General features: G+C 40.3%; 1 protein-coding gene across 1 annotated transcript; it reads left to right on the top strand.

Moving 5' to 3' along the window:
* The first annotated feature begins 353 nt into the window (after window positions 1-353).
* Window positions 354-26,327, top strand: PSMD12 (proteasome 26S subunit, non-ATPase 12). The gene is made up of 11 exons (XM_032870806.1): window positions 354-547; window positions 9,113-9,172; window positions 9,260-9,388; window positions 14,077-14,184; window positions 15,166-15,270; window positions 18,999-19,148; window positions 19,254-19,388; window positions 21,104-21,216; window positions 22,005-22,179; window positions 24,798-24,875; window positions 25,834-26,327. The coding sequence occupies exons 1-11, from the start codon at window positions 386-388 to the stop codon at window positions 26,041-26,043; spliced, it is 1,425 nt and encodes a 474-aa protein (XP_032726697.1). The 5' UTR covers window positions 354-385; the 3' UTR covers window positions 26,044-26,327.
* Window positions 26,328-27,057: the final 730 nt, after the last annotated feature.

The raw sequence follows: 27,057 nt of genomic DNA, 5'->3' as shown, positions 1-27,057 counted from the left end.
TTAGAACTTCTCTCTTTAGGGTTTATTTCAGCCTGCTCATGCAGAGATGAGAACAGTGAGATCCAACAGAAGTTAAGCAACTTGACTACAGTTCTGAGAAATAATATTTCAAAGCAGGAATGTAAGACTATATGGGGCGGTCTATTCTGTGACACACACTAGCTTTCCTCACCGCAAATCTGGGACAAAAAGTCACCGTGACATACACCGGACATGAGCAGCAGGGGCGAGGGTGAGCCCCGCCCCAACCCCGCCCCTAACCCCGCCCCCCAGGGCTGTCCGCGGCAGTGCCCGACTGGCGGCCAGCGCAGGGGGCCTCGTGGGGTCCTTCGCGCGGGCTCCCGACGCGCTGCCTGAGCGGGTGCGCAGGCGGCTTCCGGTGTGGATGACGAGTGGTGGCCGAAGCAGGGGGACTTCTAGGGACGTTCAGGCAGGGACCATGGCGGACGGCGGCTCGGAGCGGGCTGATGGGCGCATCGTCAAGATGGAGGTGGACTACAGCGCCACGGTGGATCAGCGACTGCCGGAGTGCGAGAAGCTGGCCAAGGTGAGGGGAGGCCGGCTGGCTGTTGGCGGGCGCCAAGGGCTGAGTCACGGCGCGGAGCTTGCTTAGGCCTCAGGGGGCCTGCTGGCTGGAGGGCGCGTCCCCCACTGCCTGCCGAGCCCGAATTGGGCCTGCTTGCATAGCAGATCCCAGGTCCGCTCCGCAGCGGGAGTATGCTAGTGCATACAGCTTCCCAAACCCTCCCCAGGAGAGATGGCCACTTCCCGGAGGAGTTGGGGCCCCATAGTACTTTTTGCTTTTTCTTGGTACTGTGTAACGTTTATTTTAGTAGTTTCCCAGGCTTTAAGGCCGCTTTAGCGTTCAGGCTAGATCAGAGAGTTGAGTTCTAATGCTCTTGCTGAATCAAATTTGTGTTAAGTTGTTTATGGATCATGGGATGTTCCTGGCTTTTGGCCAGGAGAAGGGGTAGTAAAATGATAGGACGATGGTGATTAGTTCAGAAGTCCTGCCATTAAGAAGTTCGTATACATCACGAATTAGACGAGTCAGGCAGGGTGATGAGTGTCACACAAGTATAAACGTGCCATTAAAACACAGAGAAGGAAGCTGTTCGTTCTTACTGGTGGGATAAGGGAAGGTTTTACAGAGAAGTTGACGTTTGTATTGGGCCTTAAAGAAGATTGGGATGGGGAGGAATCGTCCCAGGAACGGGAACTGCAGGAGTAAAGACAGATAGTCACAGAAGTGCAGGATAACCTCATTAGGGGAGGTCATGAACAGTGGTTTAGCCCAACTGCTTATCTCCCCTGGAACAGAAATTTAACTTGATCCTAATATTTATTCCCCCCACCATGTGCCAGGGAACTTTATGTGTCATTTTACATATAAGGAAACCAAGGTGGGGAGTTTCTTGTGGAATGTTATGGTCAGTAATATCACGGGGGATTCAAAACTAGGTTTGTCTGACTAGGGTTTGGATGGTTGTTAAATCAACTCCCATCATGGGCTGTTGCCAAGAATCCTTACGCTCAGACCTCATTCAATTTCTTGATCAATCCAGCCACAAATATTTATTGCTATTCACCTGGGATGCATGTACTAATAGAGTTGTTTTTGTCCCTTAAGATACTTACTGCATAAATGTACTTAAGTATACTAAATTCAGGGACAAGAGGAGCATCAAGTATTTCACAGCAATGTTTCTTAGAAACCTTTTCAATACTTCCCTTTTTTCTGATAAAGGATTTTTTTTTAAGATTTTTATTTATTTATTTGACAGAGATCACAAGTAGGCAGAGAGGCAGAGACAGAGAGAGGAGGAAGCAGGCTCCCCGCTGAGCGGAGAGCCAGATGTGGGGCTCTATCCCAGCACTGTGGGATCATGACCCGAGCCAAAGGCAGAGGCTTTAGCCCACTGAGCCCCTCTGATAAAGTATTTAATAGAGCTTTACAAAAGACAGGGATAGGGGAAAATGATACACGTGAATTTCTTAACTTCAGCACAATTGTTGGAGGGGAGCCATAAATTCATCTCTGTACTCACTGGCAGCTAGTGTGAAGAAACATCATGTGTATAAGGGTTGGGAAACACCTGTAGTGCCAGGCAGATAACAATCGCTGGCATTTAGTGAGTTCTTTCTACAGTGCCACTCTTCTGAGTGCTTACATGCATTAGTTCGTTCTGTCCTCACCTTAGCCCCACGTGATAGGTACTGTGCTTATTTTACCGACGTGGAAACAGTTTAAGAGAAGTTGAGTCACGTGCTCCAAGGTCTTATAGCTAGTAAAGTGGTGGAGCCAGGATGCAAACCAAGCAGACTGATTTTGGAGCTTGTGCTCCCACCATGCTGTCCTGCGTGGTGAGCCAAGTGTAATGAAAACCTGAATTTCTGAGCACCTGTCCAGGGAAAGGGGGCAGTAACTCTTCACCTCCAGTTAATCTTTGCCTATTGGGGATGAAGGCCAAGCCTGTCAACTCTTCTAATTTGAGGGAGAAATGAGGAATATGGAGTTTTTTATATGAATTGCCTCAATAGTTAGAAACTGGACACAAATCTGTTCTAAAACACATTTGAGCCAATACCACATAGATTAAACAAAACATACGTACAGGCCAAAGTCACCCCCTGAACCACCACTTTGGAAGTCATAGATTCCTAGTGTCCAAAGGAAGAAACCATTTGCTTTAAAGAAGGACAACTAGGGGTGCCTGGGTGGCTCAGTGGGTTAAAGCTTCTGCCTTCTGCTAGGTTCATGATCCCAGGGTCCTGGGATTGAGCCCCACATAGGGCTCTCTGCTCAGCGGGGAGCCTGTTTCCCTTCCTCTCTCTCTGCCTGCCTCTCTGCCCACTTGTGATCTCTGTCAGTCAAATAAATAATTTAAAAATAAGTAAATAAATAAATAAGAAAATAAAGAAGGACAACTATTCCTAAAACTGAGACCTGGGAGAAAAAAATCTTCCCTTTACTGATTTCTTCTGATAGCCTACTGTCTGTAGTCAGTGCTAGACATGGTGGGGACTATAAAGATTATTATTAGACAAAGCTCTTGCCCTCAGATAGCTTATAGACCTGTAAGGGAAAAAAAAAATCACTGTTACAGTTGTAGTAATCATATGTATGGCATTTATGTAAGACATTGTGGTTAGTTCAGGATGGTTGAAAAGACTTACAAACTCAGATGCCTTTTTAGGTGTCAGATTGGTAACAGAAATGTTTAGAACAGGGAGTGTTGGGGCCTCTTAAACTAGGTAAAATTAAAGCCATTGGATTTTTTTAAAGCCATTTAAAGTCAAAACAAGGCACAATTGTGGATTATTTTTGTGAAGGAGGCAGGTGGAGGGCTTGGGGGATGGCAGGGTGTAAGTGTTTTTATTTTTTAATGCAAACCCACAGTCTTCAGGTTTTGGATTAGATGGTTATCTCACCATCTAGTTCATTTTTTTAAAAAGATTTGTTTCTTTGTTTTGTCTTTTATTTTTTTAAAAGGTTTTATTTATTTGACAGAGAGAGTGAAAGCGTGTTTTGTGAATGCAGGTGCACAAGTAGGGAGAGCGGCAGCAGAGGGAGTGGGAGAAGCAGGCTCCCCCTGAGCAGAGAGCCTGATGTGGGACTCAATCCCAGGACCCTGGGATCTTGACCTGAGCTGAAGGCAGATGCCTAACCAACTGAGCCACCAGGGGCCCATGGAGAACACTTTAGCATACGTTCTTCAGTTTTGTACTTTGAGCCTATCAATAAAACTAAAGAAGATTTTGCCGCTTTTACTTTACTTGTGAGAAAACTAAGTTTCTTGCAGCTTAAGCGGTTTACCCAAGGTCTGCAGCAAAGGCAGATCAGGCTCAGGGCTCCCGGCAGTAGGTAGTGTTCTTTTTGCTACATCCTCCAGCCTCTTGAAGAGACTTAGCTTTGTACTTAATTTCCTTAAGACATTTTTTATTTTTAATGTGAAGGACATTTGAAGATAAAAATTATGTATTTAGAAAGTTAATAAGAATGTACCCAATGAGAAAAGCACAGACAGTGGAAACCCTCGGAAGGCAAACTGAAGTCTAGACATGGTTCGTAAAATTGCCAAATCTAGGCCATTTGAATCTCCTACGTGACCTAGTACAGTTCTGCATCCCAGCAGTCACCTAACAGTCAACAAATGACACCAATCACTAATATTTATTGCTGTGTACATATATTTTTATTTTTATTTTTTAAAATATTTTATTTATTTATCTGACGGACATAGATCACAAGTAGGCAGAGAGGCAGGCAGAGAGAGAGGAGGAAGCAGGCTCCCTGCTGAGCAGACAGCCCGATGTGGGGCTCGATCCCAGGACCCCGAGATCATGACCTGAGCTGAAGGCAGAGCCTTTAACCCACTGAGCCACCCAGGCGCCCCAGTGTACATATATATATATATATATATTTTTAAAGATTTTATTTATTTATTTGACAGAGATCACAAGTAGGCAGAGAGGCAGGCAGAGAGAGAGAGGAGGAAGCAGGCTCCCCACCAAGGAGAGAGCCCGATGCGGGGCTCGATCCCAGGACCCTGGATCATGACCCGAGCCAAAGGCAGAGGCTTTAACCCACTGAGCCACCCAGGCGCCCCTAACGAGTTGGTTTTGATAGCTCTGACCATCTCACTCCTCTGAGTTGAAAAGCAAGATCAAGGAGGTGGAATTTAAAGAAGTATGAAAGAAAGGAAGATGGTTAGCCATAGCATTGAACATGGAAGAATGGGAGAAAAAAGTGGCATGATGAGAAGATAGGGAGTTGTATTTAATGAAGTTGATGGTAGTGTCCCTCAAATAGCACTGAGTTGCCAGCCATGTAACTTGTCACATCCTGCTTAGTGTGACAGTAAGAATCAGGAATTCTAAGCCATTAAGGTCATCTATAGTTCTGGTCATCGTCAGAGCATACTTTGTACAAGTTGGTGCATGGGAAATGATCAAACATGGTCCCGACCCGGAGGAAATTACAGGCCACTTAGGAGGCACGATGTGCATATTAATAACCGGTGCCGGGGATACAGGGACGTCCCGTAAGATCTACAGAAGCAAAGTGATATGCTTCGGCAGGGACCGAGCACTGAGACAGAGACCGAGTTGCAGTGGGGAACAGTATAGATGCAGTCCCTGCTCTTAACAAAATTTGCATCCCAATGAGATAAGGAAGACAGTGTTAAAATAGAACAGAGTTTGGAGTCATTACAAAGCAGAAAGTCAGTGGACTTGTGAGTAAAAGAAGGAAGTGTTAAATACTGACTATGGGGAGTTATTTAAGAATGCTTTCCTGAGAAGGTGATGGCTGATGTTTTGTTGGTACCTAATAGCCCAGGGCTCTAGACTGGTATGTGATTCTTTCACATGCAGAGGGCCCTTCTTTAAAACCCAAACTCTGGGTGTGCCTGAGTGGCTCAGTCAGTTAAGTGTCTGCCTTTGGCTCAGGTCATGATTCTGGGATTGAGCTCCGCATTGGGCCCTCCACTCAGCAGTAAGTCTGTTTCTCTCTCCCGCTCTGATCTCTCTCACTTTCTCTCTCAAATAAAATCTTCAAAAAAAAATACTTATGAAATTAAAATACCATAAACTATACTTTGTTGATTATAGTCACATGACTAACAGTAATCGCAAAAGTGACTGGTAACCATTAACAGTATTTGTTGTCAGATAGTAACCATTTCCTGAATGGAAATTACTTTGATGGAAGCAAAGGTGTGATTTAAACTAGTTACAGTTTGGTGTTGTGGAGGGAACATTGGACCAGGAGGCAAGAGCCCTGGGTTTTGGTTCTGCTGATAAGTTTTGTGGCTGAGCTGTTTAGTCCTTAGTCTTTATACTCTAAAATGAGATGATCGGATTAAATAATCTGCAGCAGTCTTTTTTTGTTTGTTTGTTTAATCTTTTTTTTTTTTAAGATTTTATTTATTTATTTATTTGACAGAGAGAGAGAGATCACAAGTAGGCAGAGAGGCAGTCAGAGAGAGAGGAGGAAGCAGACTCCCTGCTGAGCAGAGAACCCGATGCGGGGCTCGATCCCAGGACCCTGAGATCATAACCTGAGCCGAAGGCAGAGGCTTAACCCACTGAGCCATTCAGGCGCCCCAATCTGTAGCTGTCTTTACAGTTCTAAAATTCTTTGATTTTTTTTTTTTTCTAAAGATTTTATTTATTTGACACAGACACAGCAAAAGAGGGAACACAAGCAAGGGGGGTGGGAAAGGGAGAAGCAGGTTTCCTGCTGAGCAGGGAGCCCAATGTGGGGCTCCATCCCAGGACCCTGGGATCATGACCCAAGCCAAAGGCAGACGCTTAATGACTCAGCCACCCAGACACCCCGATTCTTTGATCTTTTATGATTTATTAGTCTTTAACTTTGAAGAATTTGTGGATTTGTTCTTTGTTTTTTTCCTCTGATGGACATTTAGTCAGCGTTTATCATACACATCAATCTAGAGAGTAGCAGAACTGATGCTCCCCTTTGCATAGGAAAATTGTTGCAGTGCTAGTAATCACACATGTTTCAGATTTCATTAAAGTAGTCATACAGATTTCGGAGTTAAAGTTCAAATAATGGCTGCACAGTACATTTTCTGTGCTCCATAGAAAATTCATGGAATTTTGGAATTGGAAAATATGGAAAGAGTATTTTGAAAAGTCCAAACACTATTTGTGTCCTTAATTCAAAAACTGTTTGTTTCTCTCATCAATAAAAGAGTAATGCTCATGTACTATCTATGCATGTCGTTAAAATAACTTTCAGAGCATCTGGCTGGCTCGGTGGTACATGTGGCTCTTGATCTTGGGGTTGTGAGTTTGAGCACCACATTGGGTATAGAGATTACTTAATGAAATCTTCTAGGGGTGCCTGAGTGGCTCAGTTGGTTAAGTGACTGCCTTCGGCTCAGGTCATGGTCGTGGAGTCCCTGGATGGAGTCCCACATCGGGCTCCCAGCTCCACGGGGAGTCTGCTTCTCTGTCTGACCTTCTCCCCTCTCATGCCCTCTCTCTCTCTCAAATAAATAAATAAAATCTTTTTTAAAAATCTTTTTTTTTTTTTTAACAGAGGTCACAAGTAGGCAGAGAGGCAGGCACGGAGAGAGAGGAAGAAACAGGCTCCCTGCTGAGCAGAGAGCCCGATGAAGGCTTGATCCCAGGACCCTGAGATCATGACCTGAGCCGAAGGCAGAGACTTTAACCCACTGAACCACCCAGGCGCCCCATGGGAAAAAAAAAAATCTTTTTAAAAAAGTAAATAAAAATAGTAATAAATTTCATTTATAGTTAGAAAACAATTTCAAAATAAAACACTCATCACTTCTAATTCATTCACTATTATGAATATTAGTAACTTAAGTACTTGCTATTTTTTTTGCTGGGAGCTGGTTTTGTTTTTATCACAATGTGTTGTGTTTTAGTTTTTTTTTTTCTTTCTTTCTTAGATTTTATTTATTTGTTTGAGAGAGACCAAGAGCAAGAGAACAATCCCAGAACCCTTAGACTGTGACCCAAGCCAAAGGCAGACACTCAGCTGAGCCACTCAGAATATGTGGTTCTTAATAGGATAGCTTATTTTAGTCCTGATATATTATCATTTAGGTTTATGTCATTTAAATTTTGTTGTTCCCATTTCCTGACATGCGCCCCAGAAAAAATCTTTTTGCATATGAGAGATAGAAGTTATTGTCAGTCGACAGAAAGGGGTATTCATGGTTAAAAGCATGACCTTTGGCTTACTGTATGTGGATAGTCTCAGGTGGTCTTCGTTTCTCCTTTTCTTTTTAAAATATTTTATTTATCTGTTTGACAGAATGAGAGATCACAAGTAGATAAAGAGGCAGGCAGAGGCAGAGGGGGGAAGCAGGCTCCCTGCTAGCAGAGAGCCTGATGCAGGACTCGATACCAGGACCCTGAGACCATGACTTAAGCCAAAGGCAGAGGCTTAACCCAGAGAGTCACTCAGGTGCCCTGTCTTCATTTCTTTTAAGCACAATTATAACTCACTTTAAAGTCATTGAAGAATTAGGGGCTCCTGGCTGACTCAGTTGGCAGAACATGCAACTCTTGATCTCAGGGTCATGAGTTCAAGCCCCACTCTGGGCATAGAGCTTACTTTAAAAAAAAAAAAAAAAGTCATTGAAAAATTCATCACTAAATATCCTTTTTTGTTTTTCCTCAAAACTTCATGGTTTTGTTTTTTTTTTTAAGATTTTATTTATTTATTTGACAGAAAGAGATAGCCAGAGCAGGAACATAAGCAGGGAGAGTGGGAGAGGGAAGCAGGCTTCCAGCCGAGCAGGAAGCCCAATGCAGGGCTCTATCCCAGGGCCCTGGGATCATGACCTGAGCTCAAGACAGTCACTTAATGACTGAGCCACCCAGACGCCCCAAGACTTCATGTTTTTGAAGTGTTTGTTATGGGGGCGCCTGGGTGGCTCATTGGGTTAAAGCCTCTGCCTTTGGCTTAAGTCATGGTCTCAGGGTCCTGGTATCGAGTCCTGCATCAGGCTCTCTGCTAGCAGGGAGCCTGCTTCCCCCTCTGCCTCTGCCTGCCTCTCTGACTACTTGTGATCTCTCTGTCAAATAAATAAATAATATCTTTAAAAAAAAAAATAAAGTGTTTGTTATGGTGACTTCATAAATCATTCATTTTTTCCATTTTTATTCTTTAAAGGTATGTGTGAATGCCACTTAGATTCTCAGTTCAGAACCAGATAATCTGGTTACCACACTGAGTTGATCAATTAGAATCCAAAACAAAGACTTGACTTTTTTTCAGGTGTTAAATCATTGTTCTTATATTCAGTTTCTCTTAGGCATTTTGAAATGCTAAAAACAGCTTGTAGGTCCTACTTTGAGAACCACTGACTTAGCTAGGTAGTCCACAGGAAAAGCAAGCACTACCAAGAGGAGAAAAACCAACCAATAGTAGTAGTGGGGGTGGCCGTTTCCTCTAAAATGGAATTTTTGGTGCTCGCTTCAGCAGCACATATACTAAAATGGAATTTTTGTTTCTTTTCTGTGTCAGAAACATCTCATTTTAGACTGGTTTATTTGTTTTGGTATTGGAGGTAGTGTTTTCATTGTTCATTTTTATCTTTTGTTTTAGGAAGGAAGACTTCAAGAAGTCATTGAAACCCTTCTCTCTTTGGAGAAACAGACCCGCACTGTGAGTAGATGAGAGTAAAAAACCTCAGTTATCATTAATTTCATTTAATAGTGCTCCATTAACTTCAATATATTTTCATTCTTACAGGCTTCTGATATGGTTTCTACATCCCGAATCTTAGTTGCAGTAGTGAAGATGTGCTATGAGGCTAAAGAATGGGATTTACTTAATGAAAATATTATGCTTTTGTCAAAAAGAAGGAGTCAGTTAAAACAAGTGAGTTCATGACTACATTTGCATTTAAATAAGGACTTTAGAAAACCGTTCTATGAATCTGCTTTTAAATTTACTGTTAAGTCAGCATTACATTCTAGACAGTTTATAAAAATTCTGTCCATATTTTTATGTCAGCTGTTTTTATGTTTTTTCATCTAGTTTTTATATATTTGCATATTTTTACAAATTGTACAGAGTGTTGGTGCAGCTTTGTTCTATTTCCATGTGGCTCCATGTCTTTGTGTTTATTATTTTATTTATTTTTAAAAAAGATTTATTTATTTGAGAGAGATTGTCCACACATGCCCGAGCATGTGGTGTGGGGAGGGGGAGAGGAAGAGAAAGAATCTCAAGCAGACTCCCCGCTGAGCACAGAGCCTGGCGGGTCTCACAACCCTGAGATCGTGACCTGAGCCAAAATCAGGAGCCGGAAACTCAACTGACTGAGCCACCCAAGGCGCCCCTGTTTTTTGCTTTCAAATAAAGGTATTAACATTGTAAAACAGGGTAGTAGTGGAAGGAAAAACAGAAATACAGTATTCTTATTGATGTCTCTTGTTTTATTAGTTTACTGCTAGAGTGAACGTAGTGTTAGAGTGGAATAAATTATTTTTTGCAAAAAATAAATTGTGTGTGTGTGTGTGTGTGTGTGTGTGTCTCTTTAGGTAAGTTTGCACACATATAATTCGTTGTCAAGAATTAACATGGGGCAGGGGGGCGCCTGGGTGGCTCAGTGGTTTAAAGCCTCTGCCTTCGGCTCAGGTCATGATCCCAGGATCCTGGGATTGAGCCCCACATCCGGCTGTCTGCTCCATGGAGAGCCTGCTTCCTCCTCTCTCTGCCTGCCTCTCCGCCTACTTGTGGTCTCTGTCTGTCAAATAAATAATAAATAAAATCTTTTTAAAAAAATAATAAATAAATAAATAAAATCTTTAAAATAAATAAATAAAATCTTTTAAAAAAAGAATTAACATGGAGGGGTGTCTGGCTGGCTCAGTTGGTAAAGTGCATGACTCTTAATCTCTGGGTTGTGAATTTGAGCCCCACGTTGGGTGTAGAGATTACTTAAAAATAAGATCTAAATTAATACAGATTTGAGGCAGTCTAGTATATATGAATGAAATTCATTTAAATGTGTCTTTTACTGCTCAAGTCTGTGGTGTGAGAGGCTATCATAGAGTCAGCTGAGAAACTGGCATAGATGAATCATTGTCTTCCTCTGATTTTCTTTCTTTTTTTTTTTTTGAGATTTTATTTATTTACTTGAGAGAGAGCATGAGAGGGGAGAGGGTCAGAGGGAGAAGCAGACTCCCTGCAGAGCTGGGAGCCCGATGTTGGACTCCATCCCGGGACTCCAGGATCATGACCTGAGCTGACGGCAGTCACTCAACCAACTGAGCCACCCAGGCACCACCCCTTCCTCTGATTTGCTAAGATATTTGCTTTTTTTTTTTCCTATTGCAGGAGATAAGTACTTTATTATTTTTTTTATTAACATATAATGTATTATTTGTTTCAGGGGTACAGTTCTGTGATTCATCAGTCTTACACAATTCACAGCACTCACCATAACACATACCCTCCCTAGTGCTAACAGGTTTGCTTTCTATATTACAGTTTGGAAAGGGCTGCTTATTTATTTGTCTGGAGGCACCCTGGGTTAAAGTAAACAAAAATAGGCGTTTATTATAGTACTAGCGCCATTCAAAGCACATATCCAAAAACATGGATTATTAATAGAGTCATAACATTTCAGAGCTAGTAGAAAGGACTGTTAAACTCTGTTGCTTTTCTGATTGAGAAACTGACATTTTTATGTAAAAGACGTTTATATGTAGGCCAGGTAACCTCTAGTTCAGTGCACGATGTAAATCGCAAGTGACATTGCTACATCTTTAGCAGGATGACTTGTTTTGTAAAAGTTAGACACATAGGGGCGCAGTGGGTTGAGTAGCTCACTCTCGATTTCAGCTCAGGTCATGCTCTCAGAGAGTCGTGGGATGGAGCCCTGCATCAGGCTCTGCACTCAGCTCTGACTCTGCTTGTCCCTTTCCCTCTGCTCCTCCCCCAGCTTGCTCTCTTGCACACTGTCTATCAAATAAATAAGATCGCAAAAAAAATAAGTCACACACTCACACAGCAATATAGAGTGAGTGACATGGAACAGTGAGTGGCACTAGGAAACATGAAAGGAGGGGGAGAGGGTTTTGATTATGTTTGTCAGGGACGCTTCCTAGAGGAAAAAGAGGCTGAGCCAGTCTTGCAACTGGCTAATGGAGTGACCACAGCTGCAGTGGGGCTCTTCTTTTCGCTGTGACACGTGTCGTCTTAGCTCTGGAAAGTGCTTAAGGACTCAGAATGTGCCTCTCCTTTTCCCATAATTACTCTTTACCTAAAACTTTTCTTTTTCCTTGACCAGACTTAGAAAGTAATGATTTTCTTAAAATAACCTTTTCTAGATTGCTTAAAATTAATGGTTTCTAATTCACTGTCTGTCACTTGAGCCCAGGGGGTAAGCCTCACTCCAACCATGACTTACCTAATGACTTGTATTTTTTTCAAGGAACAGCAGGGTGTTCACTTACCATTAGAATATTGATGTAATTGTTGGTTTTGTTTTTCTTGTACCCCATCTGATTTCTGTTAATGTAGTTTTTGCACAGCTTTTAGAATTACTAAGTTGTATGCCCTAAATCCTGGTTATAATTAGTGTTACAGGGATCATTTTTTGAGATACAAGGTGTCCCAGAGCCTTGAACTTATTGAAAGAGTTCTATTTTATAATAAAACCTTCACTTTCTGGAACTCCTGTGTCTCTGAACAGCCAGTTTTTCAGGTAATTAGAAGTTCGACCCGAGCTATATGAATATTGTTTTTCAAGGAAATCTTCACAGGATAGACCATGGGATTTTTTTTTTTTTTCCAGCATGATTGAGGTATAGTTGACAGAAGGTATTGTTTACTTTTCTGCTGTCTTAAACGAAATATGCATTTCCTTGATGACAGAGAGTCCTAGTTATTATTCTCAATTATTATGATGATTGACAATGCTGTTTAGAATCTGTATTAGAGGTTGCAAACTATAGGCCACGGACCAGATCCCATCTGCTGGCTCTGTAATAAAGGTTTTGTAAAGAGCCAACCATTTGTTACTCATGGGCAGCTTTGTAGTTACAAAGGCAGAGGTGAGTATTTGCCACAGAGACCCTATGGCCCACAGAGTTTAAAATATTTACTATGTAGATACTTACTGAAATTTACCAAAATATTTTGCTGACCTCTGACCTAGATGATAGAATGTTAGAGCTAGAGGTAATGTAGTCCAACCCATTCATATTATCTGTGAGGAACCTGGGGCGGGGGTACGTGACCGTCAATGTCATATTTTATTGAGGGGCCTATGGGTGACCATGGCTGCTTCTCCCTACCCAGGTACCCCTGTTTAACCTTCTGCTCTGCCCCGGATTCTTTTCTTCAGTCATAGTATCTGCTGGCTGTGACTCCATTGTGTTCACAGCCACTGTTGAACTCTGCTTTTCTCTTCTCTTTCTCTCCCCTTTCATATTTTACAGCTCCTTCTGTGCTTTTTTGCTTGGTCTCAAAAAAAAAAAAGCTATTTAGGAAGCCTTTTTTAGATTTTACTTATTTATTTGAGAGAGAGAACATAAGCGGAGAGGTGAAGGAGGAGCCCAGTGTAGGGCTCGATCTCAAGACCCTGAGATCATAATTGAGCTGAAGGCAAATGTCTAACCAGCTGAACCGCCCAGGCACCCCATCTAGGAAGTCTTCTTCTTTTTTTTTTTTTTTTTTTTTTCAGATTTTATTTATTTATTTTACAGAATCACAAGTAGGTGGAGAGGCAGGCAGGCTCATGACCTGAGCTGAAGGCAGAGGCTTTAACCCACTGAGCCACACAGGCGCCCCTAGGAAGCCTTCTAATAGACATCTTCAGATACCCCTTTGTGTCATCAGTTCACTGTTTGTAGTGGAGAGGGGTAAAGTCTTTCACTGAGGTTTTCCTAACCTTTTTGAGTTTATTACTAGGTGTTCAGTACTTCTTAGCTATCAGAGACATTTTTTTCAAGATCTTATTTAAGAGAGAGAGAGTGCATGCACTAGCGGGGGGGAGGGGCAAAAGCAGTCTCCCCAGTGAGCAGCAGGAAGCCCAATGCGGGGCTCTGTCCTTGGACCCTGGGAGCATGACCTGAGCTGAAGGCAGCTGCTCAACTAACTGACTGAGCCACCCAGGCGCCTCCTATCAGAGGCATTTTAAATTTTTTTTAAAGATTTTATTTATTTGACAGCACAAGCAGTGAGAGAGGGAGAGGGAGAAGCAAGACTCCCTGCAGCAGGGAGCCCAACTTGGGGCCTGATCCCAGGACCCTGGAATCACGACCTGAGCTGAAGGCAGTCACTTAACGAATTTAGCCACCCAGGTACCCCATGAATTTTTTAAACACAAGCTCTACACCCAACATGGGGCTTGAACCTATAACTCTGAGATCAAGAGTTGCATGCTCTACAAACTAAGCCAGCCAGGCACTCCTTATGTTTTTTTGATAGGCATTTCCATTTCTAGGATTGCTTGGGAAGACTAGATTTGAACATAGCTCTTCCATCAATGAAATACTTTCTTTTTAACTATATAAGGAATGACTCTTACTTATGAATGGTTTTTATTATTTTAGGCTGTTGCAAAAATGGTTCAACAGTGTTGTACTTATGTTGAGGAAATCACAGACCTTCCAATCAAACTTCGATTAATTGATACTCTACGAATGGTTACAGAAGGAAAGGTAAGTTCTCCATTGGTTTAACTCAGTGGAAAGTCCTGTCTTTTCTATTTTCAGAGATTGTTATATAGACATTATATCAATAGGTGTGTATTTTTAAAATTATTTTTATTGACATATAATGTATTATTTGCCCTAGGGGTACAGGTCTGTCAATCATCAGGCTTACGCATTTCGCAGCACTCACCATAGCACATACCCTCCTCAATTGTATATATTTTTTAAGATCACAAAATAGATCATCACCTTGATTGAACCATTATCTTTGTACATTTCCTTCTGGTATCTTCCCATATACAAATGAACGTATTTATTTATTTTTATATATATATTTCAAAGATTTTATTTTTAAGTAATCTCTTTACCCATCATGGGGCTCGAGCAAATGACCTGGAGATCAAGAGTCGCATGTTCTTCCAAACGAGCCGTCCAGGCACCCCCAAATGAGAATATTTAAATAGTGGTAGTCTTGATATATCCAGGTTTTTCTAGGAATTAGTGATCTTACCCCAAGTTTACATGTGGTAATAATGAATCAAAGATAAAGCTAATTCTTCACCCTATCCTGATCTTGAGATGGTTAAGGTTTCACTCTACTATTTAAAATAATACTATTTAAAAAAATACAGAGTATTGGGGAACCTGGCTGGCTCAGTTCATAGAGCAAGTTGACTCTTGATCTTGGAGTTTGAGTTCGAGCCCCATGTTGGGTGTAGAGCTTACTTAAAAAAAAAAGTAACAGCATATTCACAGTGTTAGTTTAATTTTCAAAATTTCACCGTCTTGCCAGAATCCATTTGTATTTCTTATGATCCCTTTTTAATAACATGATATTAACATAATAACAGCTGTATTTGTACATGGAGGATAAAGTGCACAGTAACCGCAGGATAAATACTGTTGGGCTTAGTTTGAATAACTCTCTTTAAAATGTTAACACATTTCCATGGCAATTTTGATAATACAGATTTCTCATATTTGTAGATTTATGTTGAAATTGAGCGTGCTCGGCTGACAAAAACATTAGCAACTATAAAAGAACAAAACGGTGATGTGAAGGAGGCAGCCTCCATTTTACAGGAGTTACAGGTAAGGAGTTATATTTAGAATGTGAAAGTCTTTATATTTAGTCAGCAGTATTTCTTGTGGAAATAGCTTATTTTGACACCTTACACTTTTTCAAAACTACCAAGACTAGGGGCGCCTGGGTGGCTCAGTGGGTTAAAGCCTCTGCCTTTGGCTCTTAAAAAAAAAAAAAAAAAACAAAACTATCAAGACTAAGAGCGAGCTGTGGAGCATGAGGTTTATTCGGGTATCTGAAAATTAATGTAATTAGGGTCTTGATTAAGTTTAACTGCTAAAAAAGGTGTTGTTTTTTTTTTGTTTTTTTTTTTTAAGATTTTATTTATTTATTTGAGAGACAGAGATTACAAGTAGGCGGAGAGGCAGGCAGAGAGAGGACGAAGCAGGCTCCCCGTGGAGCAGAGAGCCCGATGTGGGGCTCGATCCCAGGACCCTGGGATCATGACCTGAGCCGAAGGCAGAAGCTTTAAACCACTGAGCCACCCAGGTGCCCCAACTGCTAAAAAAGTTTTGAAGAAAAGTTAGAATCAATGCATTAGTCTTGATTTTGTGCTATTTGAAAATTTTCATTCTCTTAGAACTTAAATAAAATTAGTAATTCATGTACTGTGTGCCTTGGGGATTTGCTAATAATCATTAACTTTATTCTGAATGAATATTTGATGGATGGTCAATTTCTAGGCTAAATTATTTTAACAAAGAAAAATTGCCTCATAATTTGCCGTGTTTCAGGACAAATTTTTAAGAGAGATCTTAAAATGAGATAGCAACGAACTAAGAAATCTGAGAAAAGCCATAGACTGACTCAAGATTTTCCTTGCGATTTTGACCCATCAAGGTTTCCTCATTACGTTAAATTGCTTTTTCTGATTTTTCAGTCATGTGCCATTTTAGCCAAAGGAAGGGAAAAAATAACACTGAGGGTAATCTCTGTGCTGTGCATTGTTTTTATTGTTTTTTAAAAACATGTCCTGTGTTCTCTATACATTTTATCTTCAGTGTTCATACACAATACTATTTTTTTTTTAATTTTATTTATTTATTTGACAGAGAGAGAGATCACAAGTAGGCAGAGAGGCAGGCAGAGAGAGAGACGGGAAAGCAGACTCCCTGCTGAGCAGAGCGTCTGATGCAGGGCTCGATCCCAGGACCCTGGGATCATGACCTGAGCTGAAGGCAGAGGCTTTAACCCACTGAGCCACCCAGGCGCCCCCACAATACTATTTTTATCCCCATTTTTCTGCCAAGGAAACTGAAACTGAAAATGGATTAAGTAATGTGTCTAGGGACGCCTGGGTGGCTCAGTTGGTTAAGCGGCTCAGGTCATGATCCCGGGAGGGATCAAGTCCCACATCAGGTTCCTTGCTCAGCAGGGCCTGCTTCTCCCTCTGCCTTTGCCTGCCTCTCTGTCTGCCTGTGCTCACTCTCTCTGACAAATAAATAAATAAAATCTTTAAAAAAAAAAAGTAATGTGTCTAAAGTCATTGCCAAGAAGTGGTAAAGTTCAGATTCATACTAGTTCTGTTTGGGTTCAGGCTTCTTTTCTTCTTCTAAATTAAAAGACTTTGTTTTTTAGAGCAATTTTAGGTTCATAACAAAGTCGAGTAGCAAGTACAGAAAGTTCCTATGTGCCCACCCCATGCCCCACCCCCCCCCCCACAGCACGCACACACATGCCCAACTTCCCCTTCTACCAACATCTCCCACCAGAGTGGAACATTAGTTACAGTTGATAAACCTACATCGACACGTGGTCACCCAAAGCCTGTAGTTTGCATTAAGGTTCACTCTTGGTGTTGTATGTTCTGCAGATTTTGACAAACGTCTAATGACCTGTGTTCATCAGTGTAGTATCATATAAAGTAATTTTACTGCCCTAAAAATTCTTTGTGGTCTACCTGTTCCTCCCTCCTCCCCATCCCAACCCCTGGTAACCACTGATCTTTTCTGCTGTCTGCATAGCTTTGCCTTCAGACTCTGTTTTGAACGAGGAGGACTGTGTGCCTCATGATTCAATATCCTCTGAGATATTCTTGCCCAAAAAAAGTCACCTCAATTACAAAAAGCTTCTAGGTTTAACTACCAGTTTACAGGATATGCTAGGGGCAAAGGAGCCTCTTAAATGATACCACAGGGATGCAATCAGCATAATTTAGACTCTTGGAAACTATAAGATGATGGCTTGATTTTGTCAACAAATAAATGTCAAGGAAAAAAGAGCCATAAGAAATGTATCTACCAACTGCAAAGTACGAGCCTTATTTGGATTCTGATTTAATTAAAATAAATGAGATAGATAATTGGGGACTGATTAGATATTTGGTGATATAAGGAATTTTTAGATGACTTTTTTCGAAGTTTATCTTTTAGAGACACATACTGAAATCTATGATATGTTGTCTGAAATTTGCTTCAAAGTAATTGACACATGGAGAGTGGGTGAAGACATATAAGTGAAACATTGATGGCTCATTGTTTTTTATTTTCCCTAACAAAAAAATTACAAAGAAAACCATGAAATAAAAACCTTTCTCAGATCTAATAATAATAATAATGAAATAGCCTTACTTCAGTCCACTTTGCTGTTCTGCATTTTATAAATTGACTTGCAATGTCTATGCCAAATATTAAAAAATGTTTTTCATAGTATTCAACATATTTTCTGTATTGTAATTGTATATTTACTGTAACTACATTCTTTATCCATTGGGAGTCATATCAACCTTGTTGTTACCTGAATTTTTAAAAGTCTAGGACCTCTTTTTTCTGTAATTTTTTTTGTTCATCAGTAGCCTGGCATCAGTGGCATCTTTTTTTGTGTTTAGAATCATCATTTCTTGGGCTCCTGGGTGGCTCAGTTGGTTAAGCGTCTGCCTCCGGTCCATGTCATGATGCCAGGGTCCTGGAGTCGCACCCCATGTCAGACTCCTTGCTCAGTGAGGAGTCTGCTTCTTCTCCCTCTCCCTGGCTTGTGCTCACTCTATTTCTCTCTCTCTCTCTCTCTCAAATAAATAAATAAAATCTTTTTTAAAAATTAATGAACTATTGATGATACACAACAACTTAAATGAATCTTAGTATTCAAAGCATTGTGCTGAATGAACAAAAACATAATCCTAAGAGCTTGCATTCTGTTTTTGATATTCTTTTTTTTTTTTTTTCAAGTTTTATTTATTTATTTGACAGACAGAGATCACAAGTAGGCAGAGATGCAGGCAGAGAGAGGAGGGGAAGCAGGCTCCCTGCCGAGCAGAGAGCCCAATGCGGGGCTTGATGCCAGGACCCTGTTATCATGACCTGAGCCGAAGGCAGAGGCTTTAACCTAACACTGAGCCACCCAGGCACCCCTGTTTTTGATATTCTTGGAAAGACATAGCTGTACTGATGGAGAACAGATCATTCTGAGTGGGGGAAGTATGTGCCTATAAAGGGGCAGATGAGGGAGTTTTGGGGTGATAGAACTATTCTGTATCTTGATTGTGATTACACAAGTCTATATGTTTGTTAAAACTCACAGAACTTTTTACACCAGAAGGAAAAAAAAATACATTTTCCTATATAATTTTTTTTAATTGTAAATTCTTGGAGGAAACTAGCTTTTTTATATCATCAGCACTCTCTCAGTGTGTGAGAAGCTTCTTATTGTTTGACAGGTGTGAATATTTCCATACATTTAATTATGCAATTTTTAGAAATTGCCAAGTATAAACTTATTTGGGGTCTTACTTTGTTAGGTGGAAACCTACGGGTCAATGGAAAAGAAGGAGAGAGTGGAGTTTATTTTGGAGCAAATGAGGCTCTGCCTAGCTGTGAAGGATTACATTCGCACCCAAATCATCAGCAAGAAAATTAACACCAAATTTTTCCAGGAAGAAAATACAGAGGTAAGCATGTCTCTTACTGCAAGTTTACTTTAGAAGTGTTTGGAAAAAACCTATACGCCCCAATTTATTTTATCAACCTTTTTTTTTTTTTTTTTTTTTTTTCAGAAATTAAAGTTGAAATATTATAATTTAATGATTCAGCTGGATCAGCATGAGGGGTCCTATTTGTCTATTTGTAAGCACTACAGAGCAATATATGATACTCCTTGTATACAGGCAGAAAGTGAAAAGTGGCAACAGGTGAGAACGGATTCTTATACTTGGTTGATACTTACTAGGAGGAATTGCATTTTTTATTTTGAAATGGTTTTAACTTCAGTAATTATATGCGGTCGTGTGGTGCTACTTTCTATTCTGTGTGTTGATAATTCAGTTTATCTTTACTGATCCAAACAAATTGTGGCAGTATTCTACATTACCACTTTTGAAGAATGTGGCCTTACTGTTTAAAAGGGGGACACCTAGGTAGCTCAGTCGGGTAAGCATCCTGCTCTTGATTTTGGCTCAGGTCACGATTTCAGGGTTGTGAGATCAAGCCCCACATCAGATCTTTCTTTCCCTCTTCCCCTCTCCCCACTCTCCTGCTCACCCATGCGCAAGCATGTTTTAAATAAATAAATAGATAAATAAAATCTCTTAAAACATAGGGATACCTGGGCGGCTCAGTCAGTTGAGCATCTGCCTTCAGCTCAAGCCATGATTTGGTGGGCCTGGGATCGAGCCCCGCCTTGGGCTCCTTGCTTAGTGAGGAACCTGCTTCTCCCTCTCCTTCTCCTCTTCCCCTGCTCATACTTTCTCTCTCTGTCAAATTTTTAAAAAATCTTTTTTTTTAATATATTTTTAAAGATTTTATTTATTTATTTTGAGAGCGAGGACATGAGCAGAGGGTGGGGGCAGAGGGAGAAGCAGACTCTCTGCTGAGTAGGGAGCCCGATCGATGCAGGACTCAGTCCTGGGACCCTGGTATCGTGACCCAAGCTGAAGGCAGATGTTTGACTGAGCCACCCAGTCACCCCCCACAAAAAAATCTTAAAAAAAAAAAAAAAAAAAAAAAAAAGGCAGGGTGCCTGAGTTGGCTCAGTTGGTTAAGCAACTGCCTTTGGCTCGGGTCATGATCCGGTCCCAGGATCGAGTCCCAGATCGGACTCCCTGCTCAGCGGGGAGTCTGCTTCTCCCTCTGATCCTCCCCCCTCTCATCCTCAAGTAAATAAATAAAATATTTTTGATAAAATTTAGGGGTGCCTGGACGCTAGTCGTTAAGCCATGACCTGCCTTCGGCTCAGGTCATGATCCTGGGGTCCTGGGATCGAGCCTCGCATCGGGCTCTCTGCTCATCGGGAAGCCTTCTCCTCCCTCTCCCACACCCCCTGCTTGTGTTCCCTCCCTCGCTGTGTCTCTCTCTGTCAAATAAATAAATAAAATCTTCTTAAAAAATAAAAAATTTATAGTAGGCGCACCTGGCTGGCTCAGTCAGAGCACGTGACGCTTGATCCTTGGGCTCATGAGTTGGCTGGATGTAGAGATGACTTAAAAAAAAAACAAAAACGAAATAAAATAACGTATGTATAGCAGGTCACTTGCTAACGAAGGTTATAGGTAGAAGACCTAGCATTACTTTGGAAAATTATTTCACAAAACTGTTTCAAATAGTTTAAATGTATATTCCATGTTTGTGCTGCTCATTTGTTACAAGAATTTTTTCCATATACATCTGGCACCAAGTCGTAATTCAAGTTAGCATAGATTCACTGTAATTGTTTCAGAGAAACATATGACAAGAAGCCACAATAAAGGGCAGCTTGGCAGGATGTTTATTCCCTAAGACTTTCGAGTAGAATACCAAACATGAATATATATATATATGACAATTCTCCCATGATTTTTTAGTTCCTGCCAGAGGTTCCGCTTTGTTTCTAAGCTTGTTTATAATCCATTATGTTATACAACATTTTTAGGCTCTGAAAAGTGTTGTCCTCTATGTGATCTTGGCTCCTTTTGACAACGAACAGTCAGATTTGGTTCACCGAATAAGTGGTGACAAGAAGTTAGAAGAAATTCCTAAATACAAGTAAGTACTTTTTTAGCTAGTGCAGTACGTCTCAGCAGAAATACTATTTTGAAAGAAAATAGGTTAACCTATGTGTATACCTGCTGAATTTGGTTGCTGATAGAGAGTGTATTGGTGAATAAAAATAGAGTTCATAAAGTAGTGAAGTGTTTTTTCCACGCTGCATTAAGAATTAATGAGCTGATAACATGCTTCATTCTAAACCACTTACCAAGGACGCCTGGGAGGCTCAGTCAGTTAAGCATCCGACTCTTGGTCTCAGCTCAAGTCTTCATCTTGGGGTTGTGAGTTTGGGCCTCAAGCTGGGCTCCAGGCCGGGTGTGGAGCCTGCTTTAAAAATAAAGAAAGAAAGAAATAAGCCATTCATCAGATATCAAGCTCCCTTTAGCAGCTTTTGGTTAATTAACCATTTGATAGAATTCAGGCTTCCTAGTATGGGGTTCTGTGACTTTCAGTAGTGTGTACCATATAGAGCAGACCTGCGCTTCCTGTGCACAGTGGGCTTTTATTTATTAAAAGCTGTCTTTCCTTTACTGTCTCGTTGGTAAGTTTACCTTACTTATTCCAGAGACTGGCAAATATATTGCAGGAGGGAGCAGGATATTAAATAGGAGAATGCTCCCTTCAGAATTACTGCAGAAGAAATGGTAGGAAAGTAGGTAAAATAAATAATAATCAACTTAACGTTTTGTTCTACAAGTAAAAATTTGTATTTAAACATTTGCTGTTATAGTACATGAAATATCATTGTTACAGATTTGGAATATTAAGTTTTATACAATTTACAGGGATCTTTTAAAACTTTTTACCACAATGGAGCTGATGCGTTGGTCCACACTTGTTGAAGACTACGGAATGGAATTAAGAAAAGGATCTCTTGAGAGTCCGGCAACTGATGTTTTTGGTTCTACAGAGGAAGGTGAAAGAAGGTGGAAAGACTTGAAGAACAGAGTTGTTGAACATGTAAGAACCTGGCATGATAGAGATGCCATTCTGAAAGTAAACTTTGTCACATTTGAGCACAAACTTTTATTTTTCAAGTTTTTGATAGTCAGATGTGGCTTTTTGGAGGTTATGTCTTTAATTCTTTGCCCTAGGATTTTTGTTTTTTGGGTATTTTTGCTATGCCCAATGTGGTAGTGATGTAAATTTGTTGTTGGAATGTTTATTGTGTATTTCCAAAACCATATCCAAATTTATCTCCTCTCTCTTATTTTGCCCTGCCGTATTCCCCCATTTTTGGCTTTTCAGGAGAAAACAACAACAAAAAACCACCTGTGTTTTAGCATGCTTATTTTGAAGGGACCCTCAAGTATCCAAAATTTTAGGGACACCTAGCTTGCTCAGTCAGTGAAGCATGTGACTCTTGATCTTGGGGTTCTAAGTTTGAGCCTCACATTGGGTTATAGAGATTACTTATAAATAAAATCTTAAAAAAAAAATCCAAAATTTTTATAGCCTATAAATGAGAAAGAATTTCTTACGAATGCAGGGGATGGTTGTGGGTGAAAGGAGTTCTTTTTTGATACTTGCTTGGTAGTTTTGGGAACAGGTAGCAAGTCTTAAACCTAATCTTTGATATTCTTGGCCTCACTGTAAATTGAATTATCTCAGTATTCATTCACATAACAAACATTATTGTGAGCCTTCTCTGTGCCAGACACGGTACAAAGTTGTTGGGACATGTGGGAAAGTAAGACACGGTCCCTTGTCTAGGGAAAAAAAATAAGTTATAGGAAAAGATGCATTTATAAATAAAAGTATTCTAGATATCAGGGCACAATGGTTGTCACGTGGAGTGGAACGTAAGTGGAGAGTTGATTGATTCTACCTGAAAGGGGGCTGGCCCAGTTGGTAGAGCATGGGACTCTTGATCTCGGGGTTGTGAGTCCGAGCCCTGTGTTGGGTGTGGAAGTTACTTAAAATCTTTAAAAAGAAAAAGAAAGATCAGGCTAGATCTGCAGTAATTGACACAAGAGATAAGATTTGTAAGAAGAGTACCCCGTAAGCAGGCAGACGCAATAGTCTGAGCAGAGAACACAAATGCCTCGGGATCGGGGCTCAGTGAGGAAGGAAGTGGGAGATCTGGAAAGGGTCTGGAACTTAACAAAGTTTATACACCGCAGTAATGGAAACTTGGAGTTGAGGGGACAATGATCTTACACAGACCATTCTGACAATAAGTGTGGAGAATAGATTTGGGGGAGACAGGAATAGAGCTGAGAAGACTAAGTGAAGGCCCCGTATGGGCTTCATCAAGGTGTCGTAGCTGAGGGATTGAAGAATGGATCGGATGGAATTTTTTTTAAGAAAGAAAATCAGTAGAATTTGGTCATCATTGATTACATTTTGGGGATGAAGGAAAGGGGGTCTAGAATGATTGTCCTTCCTAAGAATTTGGTGTTGCCATGGACCCTAATAGAGACAGGAAGAGGGACAGTTTCTTCAAAGATCAGTTAGTTTTCTCTCCCCACTGTTCCCCATTTTTCCGGTGAATGCTATTGTTTTGTTAATAACATAGATAATAATAAAGGGAGGGAGCAGTGGCTCAGTTGGTTAAACATCCTACTCTTGATTTTGGCTCAGGTCATGGTCACAGGGTCGTACACTCGAGCCCCCTTTAGGCTCCAAGCTCAACAAGGAGTCTGGTTGAAATTCTCTCTCCCTTTCCCTTGACCCCTAGCTCCCACACACTCTTTCTCTCTAAAATAAATTAATAAATTATTTTTTTTTTAAAGAATAATAACAGGAACCATTTCCAGTGAAAATTAGGAAATTTAATTTCAGGTTACCTTTAGTTACAATGATGGTAATATGGTGTTTTAAGATGCTCTCAATCATATTTTGAATCTGAACCTTTTAAACATTTGTGTCATAATTATTAAAGTTTAACTTTAGATTCTTGCATTTAGTATTCTAGCATTTAGCATTTTTGCATTTAGCAAAAACTTTTCAGTATGTTTTGTGGTTTTTTTTTTAAGATTTTATTATTTGACAGAGAGAGAGACAAAGAGGGAACACAAGCTTGGGGAGTGGGAGAGGGAGAAGCAGGCTTCCCACTAAGCAGAGAGCCTGCTTCCCTTCCTCTCTCTCTGCCTGCCTCTCTGCCTGCTTGTGATCTCTGTCAAATAAATAAATAAAATCTTAAAAAAAACAACAACAACAAAAAAAAAAACGACTATCTCAAGGGGGAGGGATAGAGGGAGAAGCCTCTGATTGATGTCGGGCTCGATCCCAGGCCCCTGGGATCATGACCTGAGCCCAAGGCAAATGCTAAACTGACTGGGCCACTCAGGCACTCCTGACTATATATATATCTAAAAAGAGTTGTGGAGAGTATTCAGAATAACTTACAAGTAACTGCAGAAACCAAAATATCTAAATTTTGCTTTGTTACTGAAGTTTAGAACCAGCTTCATTCCTGTGTGGGCTATAGAGAAAAGCTCTGAATTGGACATTTTAACTAAACCTATTTGGATATAAGAAAAATAAAAGAGACCAATTTGAGTATGAAAACAAGTGGGTTTTTAGCTTTACTGATGACTGTTGTGTGTCCTTCTTGCCCTCTGTCCTCTCCCCAGAATATTAGAATAATGGCCAAGTATTACACGAGGATAACAATGAAGAGGATGGCTCAGCTTCTTGATCTGTCTGTTGATGTAAGTAGTTTGAGTTGTCCGTAGCCAGTCATTTTGAGTATCAACTGACATATAAAAATTGAGAAAATCAATTTTGTTTTATTATTTAATTTTAAGTTTAGGTGGCACAGTTTCTCCAGGCTATCTTGAATACCAAAAAAATAGCCTAAATATCAAGTTCATAGTTACATTAATATTATATGTCCCAGTTAAAATCTTCACTTAAGTATGGGAGTTTTACATCGATTCATCTGCAGTCCAGGGTATACATTTCTATAATAAATACATCTAGGTTTCCAGAAATGAACCACAGAAAATGTCAGGGAGACTTGACTTCACTTCCCTTGCAGAGAGAGGTCCCAGGTCACATTAGAGGAGCACTGGGTTCGGGTATGGGTTTCTGTTAGTGCCATGTCCACCACCACGGAGGTGGGGGTCAAATGAGGTGATCCAGAAGCCACTTCTGTCACCAGAGTTTTTCAGTTTAGCTAAAAAAGAAGAATCATGGATGTTAGAGGTCGAAGGTTTGATCCTTGGTTGGCTCATTAGCTCCTCACATTTCCGGACACTTTAGAAATAAAGTGTCTTGTCCTTGGTTACATAGTTGCCAGTGGCAGAGCATATGTTGTAACCCAGCATTTCTGGAAACAAGTTATCTTTACAATGGTTAGGGGGAAACATGTAGACCAAGAGTGGACGGAGTTGCTGTTGGCAGCGGGCTGGCTGGTTCTGTACCAGCTGTGTTGCATTTGCAGGAAGGCGGGTTCAAATTCTACCCTGATCCCGAGTAGACTCAGAGTCTTTTCATTCCTCGGCTCACATAAAATAAGTGTATTATTACAGGAAATCAACAGTTGCTAGCTATGAAGAGTGAATTTTAGCTCTGCATATTCTTAGGTCAAGAGTTACATTTTCCTTATATTTTATTTATTGTCTGTATTCACCCTGTCTTAATCCAAGTTGTCTCTCTCTCTTGCAGGAGTCAGAAGCTTTTCTTTCGAATCTAGTAGTTAACAAGACCATCTTTGCCAAAGTAGACAGGTTGGCAGGAATTATCAACTTCCAGAGACCCAAGGATCCAAATAATTTATTAAATGACTGGTCTCAGAAACTGAACTCACTGATGTCTCTGGTTAACAAAACTACACACCTCATAGCCAAAGAGGAGATGATACATAATCTACAATAAGGGTCTCAGCGCCCCTAGTGCTTTTAGAAAAGTTAAAAGTGGAAGTCATTTAAAAAAAAAAAAAGGACTGTTATGGTGTATATGTTGGGGTTTTTGTTTTTTGTTTTGTTTTTCTATTCTCAGCTCCTTTGTTTAAAATGTAAAAGATAGTGAATATGTTTAAGACCCCTTTTGACCTTTCAGTTCCCTGATTTTATCATTAACTTTGCATTTGCAATTGGTGCAAAAAAAAAAAAAAAGACATTTCTATTGTCTATGTACTCAAAAAATTGTGTCATAACTTACCCAAGTGTGTTTTTCTATCATTTGAAAACTTTTTAGCTATTATTTGTTCTCATTCAACTAACAACCATAATTATAATAACAAAAGCAGTGTATGCACATTGACTTTCTATAGTTAACCTGTGTTTCTGAACATTTTGTGGGATAGTGATTTAAGTATTTTTTAAATAAAAGAAATTCTGTTGTAAAGCTATAAATTATTTGGTAGAATTTAAAAAAAAAACAACATAAGACATACAAGAACATTTGGGATAGAGTTGTGATTTGTGAAGAATTTGTATTTTAGATTGTGGCAGAAAGCCTCTAGTCTGAGTGTATGTAGAGTGATCTGGTAGGCTGAGGACTTAACATAGACATAACTTTTTTCCCCCTTGAGTCATACTGATTTCCGTCACAGTAGCTTGATTATTTTCATTCCCCTTCCCTGACTTGACCAGTTGTTGAACAAAATCAAGTGACATTGTGTTGACACAGTTTAACACACAAAGTCATTTTTATAAGATTTCTTTGTGGCTTTCACTTAAGGGTCTAATTACATCATTAATGTTCCAAATTCATTATCTTCTTATAGGAGCTTTAGTTCCAGTATATGAACACTGGATTGTAACCTAAAATGCTTTAAAAGATGACAACAACAACAAAGACTCAGCCACCCTCTTAGCAAATGGCATAGTATTGACTTTTTTTTTTTTTTTTTTTTTTTTTTTTTTTTGGCAGAGGTTAACAGAAGTA

This window comes from Lontra canadensis, unplaced genomic scaffold, assembly GCF_010015895.1.
Source record: "Lontra canadensis isolate GAN:19392208 unplaced genomic scaffold, GSC_riverotter_1.0 scaffold41, whole genome shotgun sequence".
NCBI classification, from domain to species: domain Eukaryota; kingdom Metazoa; phylum Chordata; class Mammalia; order Carnivora; family Mustelidae; genus Lontra; species Lontra canadensis.
The sequence above is the reverse complement of the archived record's forward strand: the minus strand, read 5'-3'. Positions and strand labels throughout refer to the sequence as shown.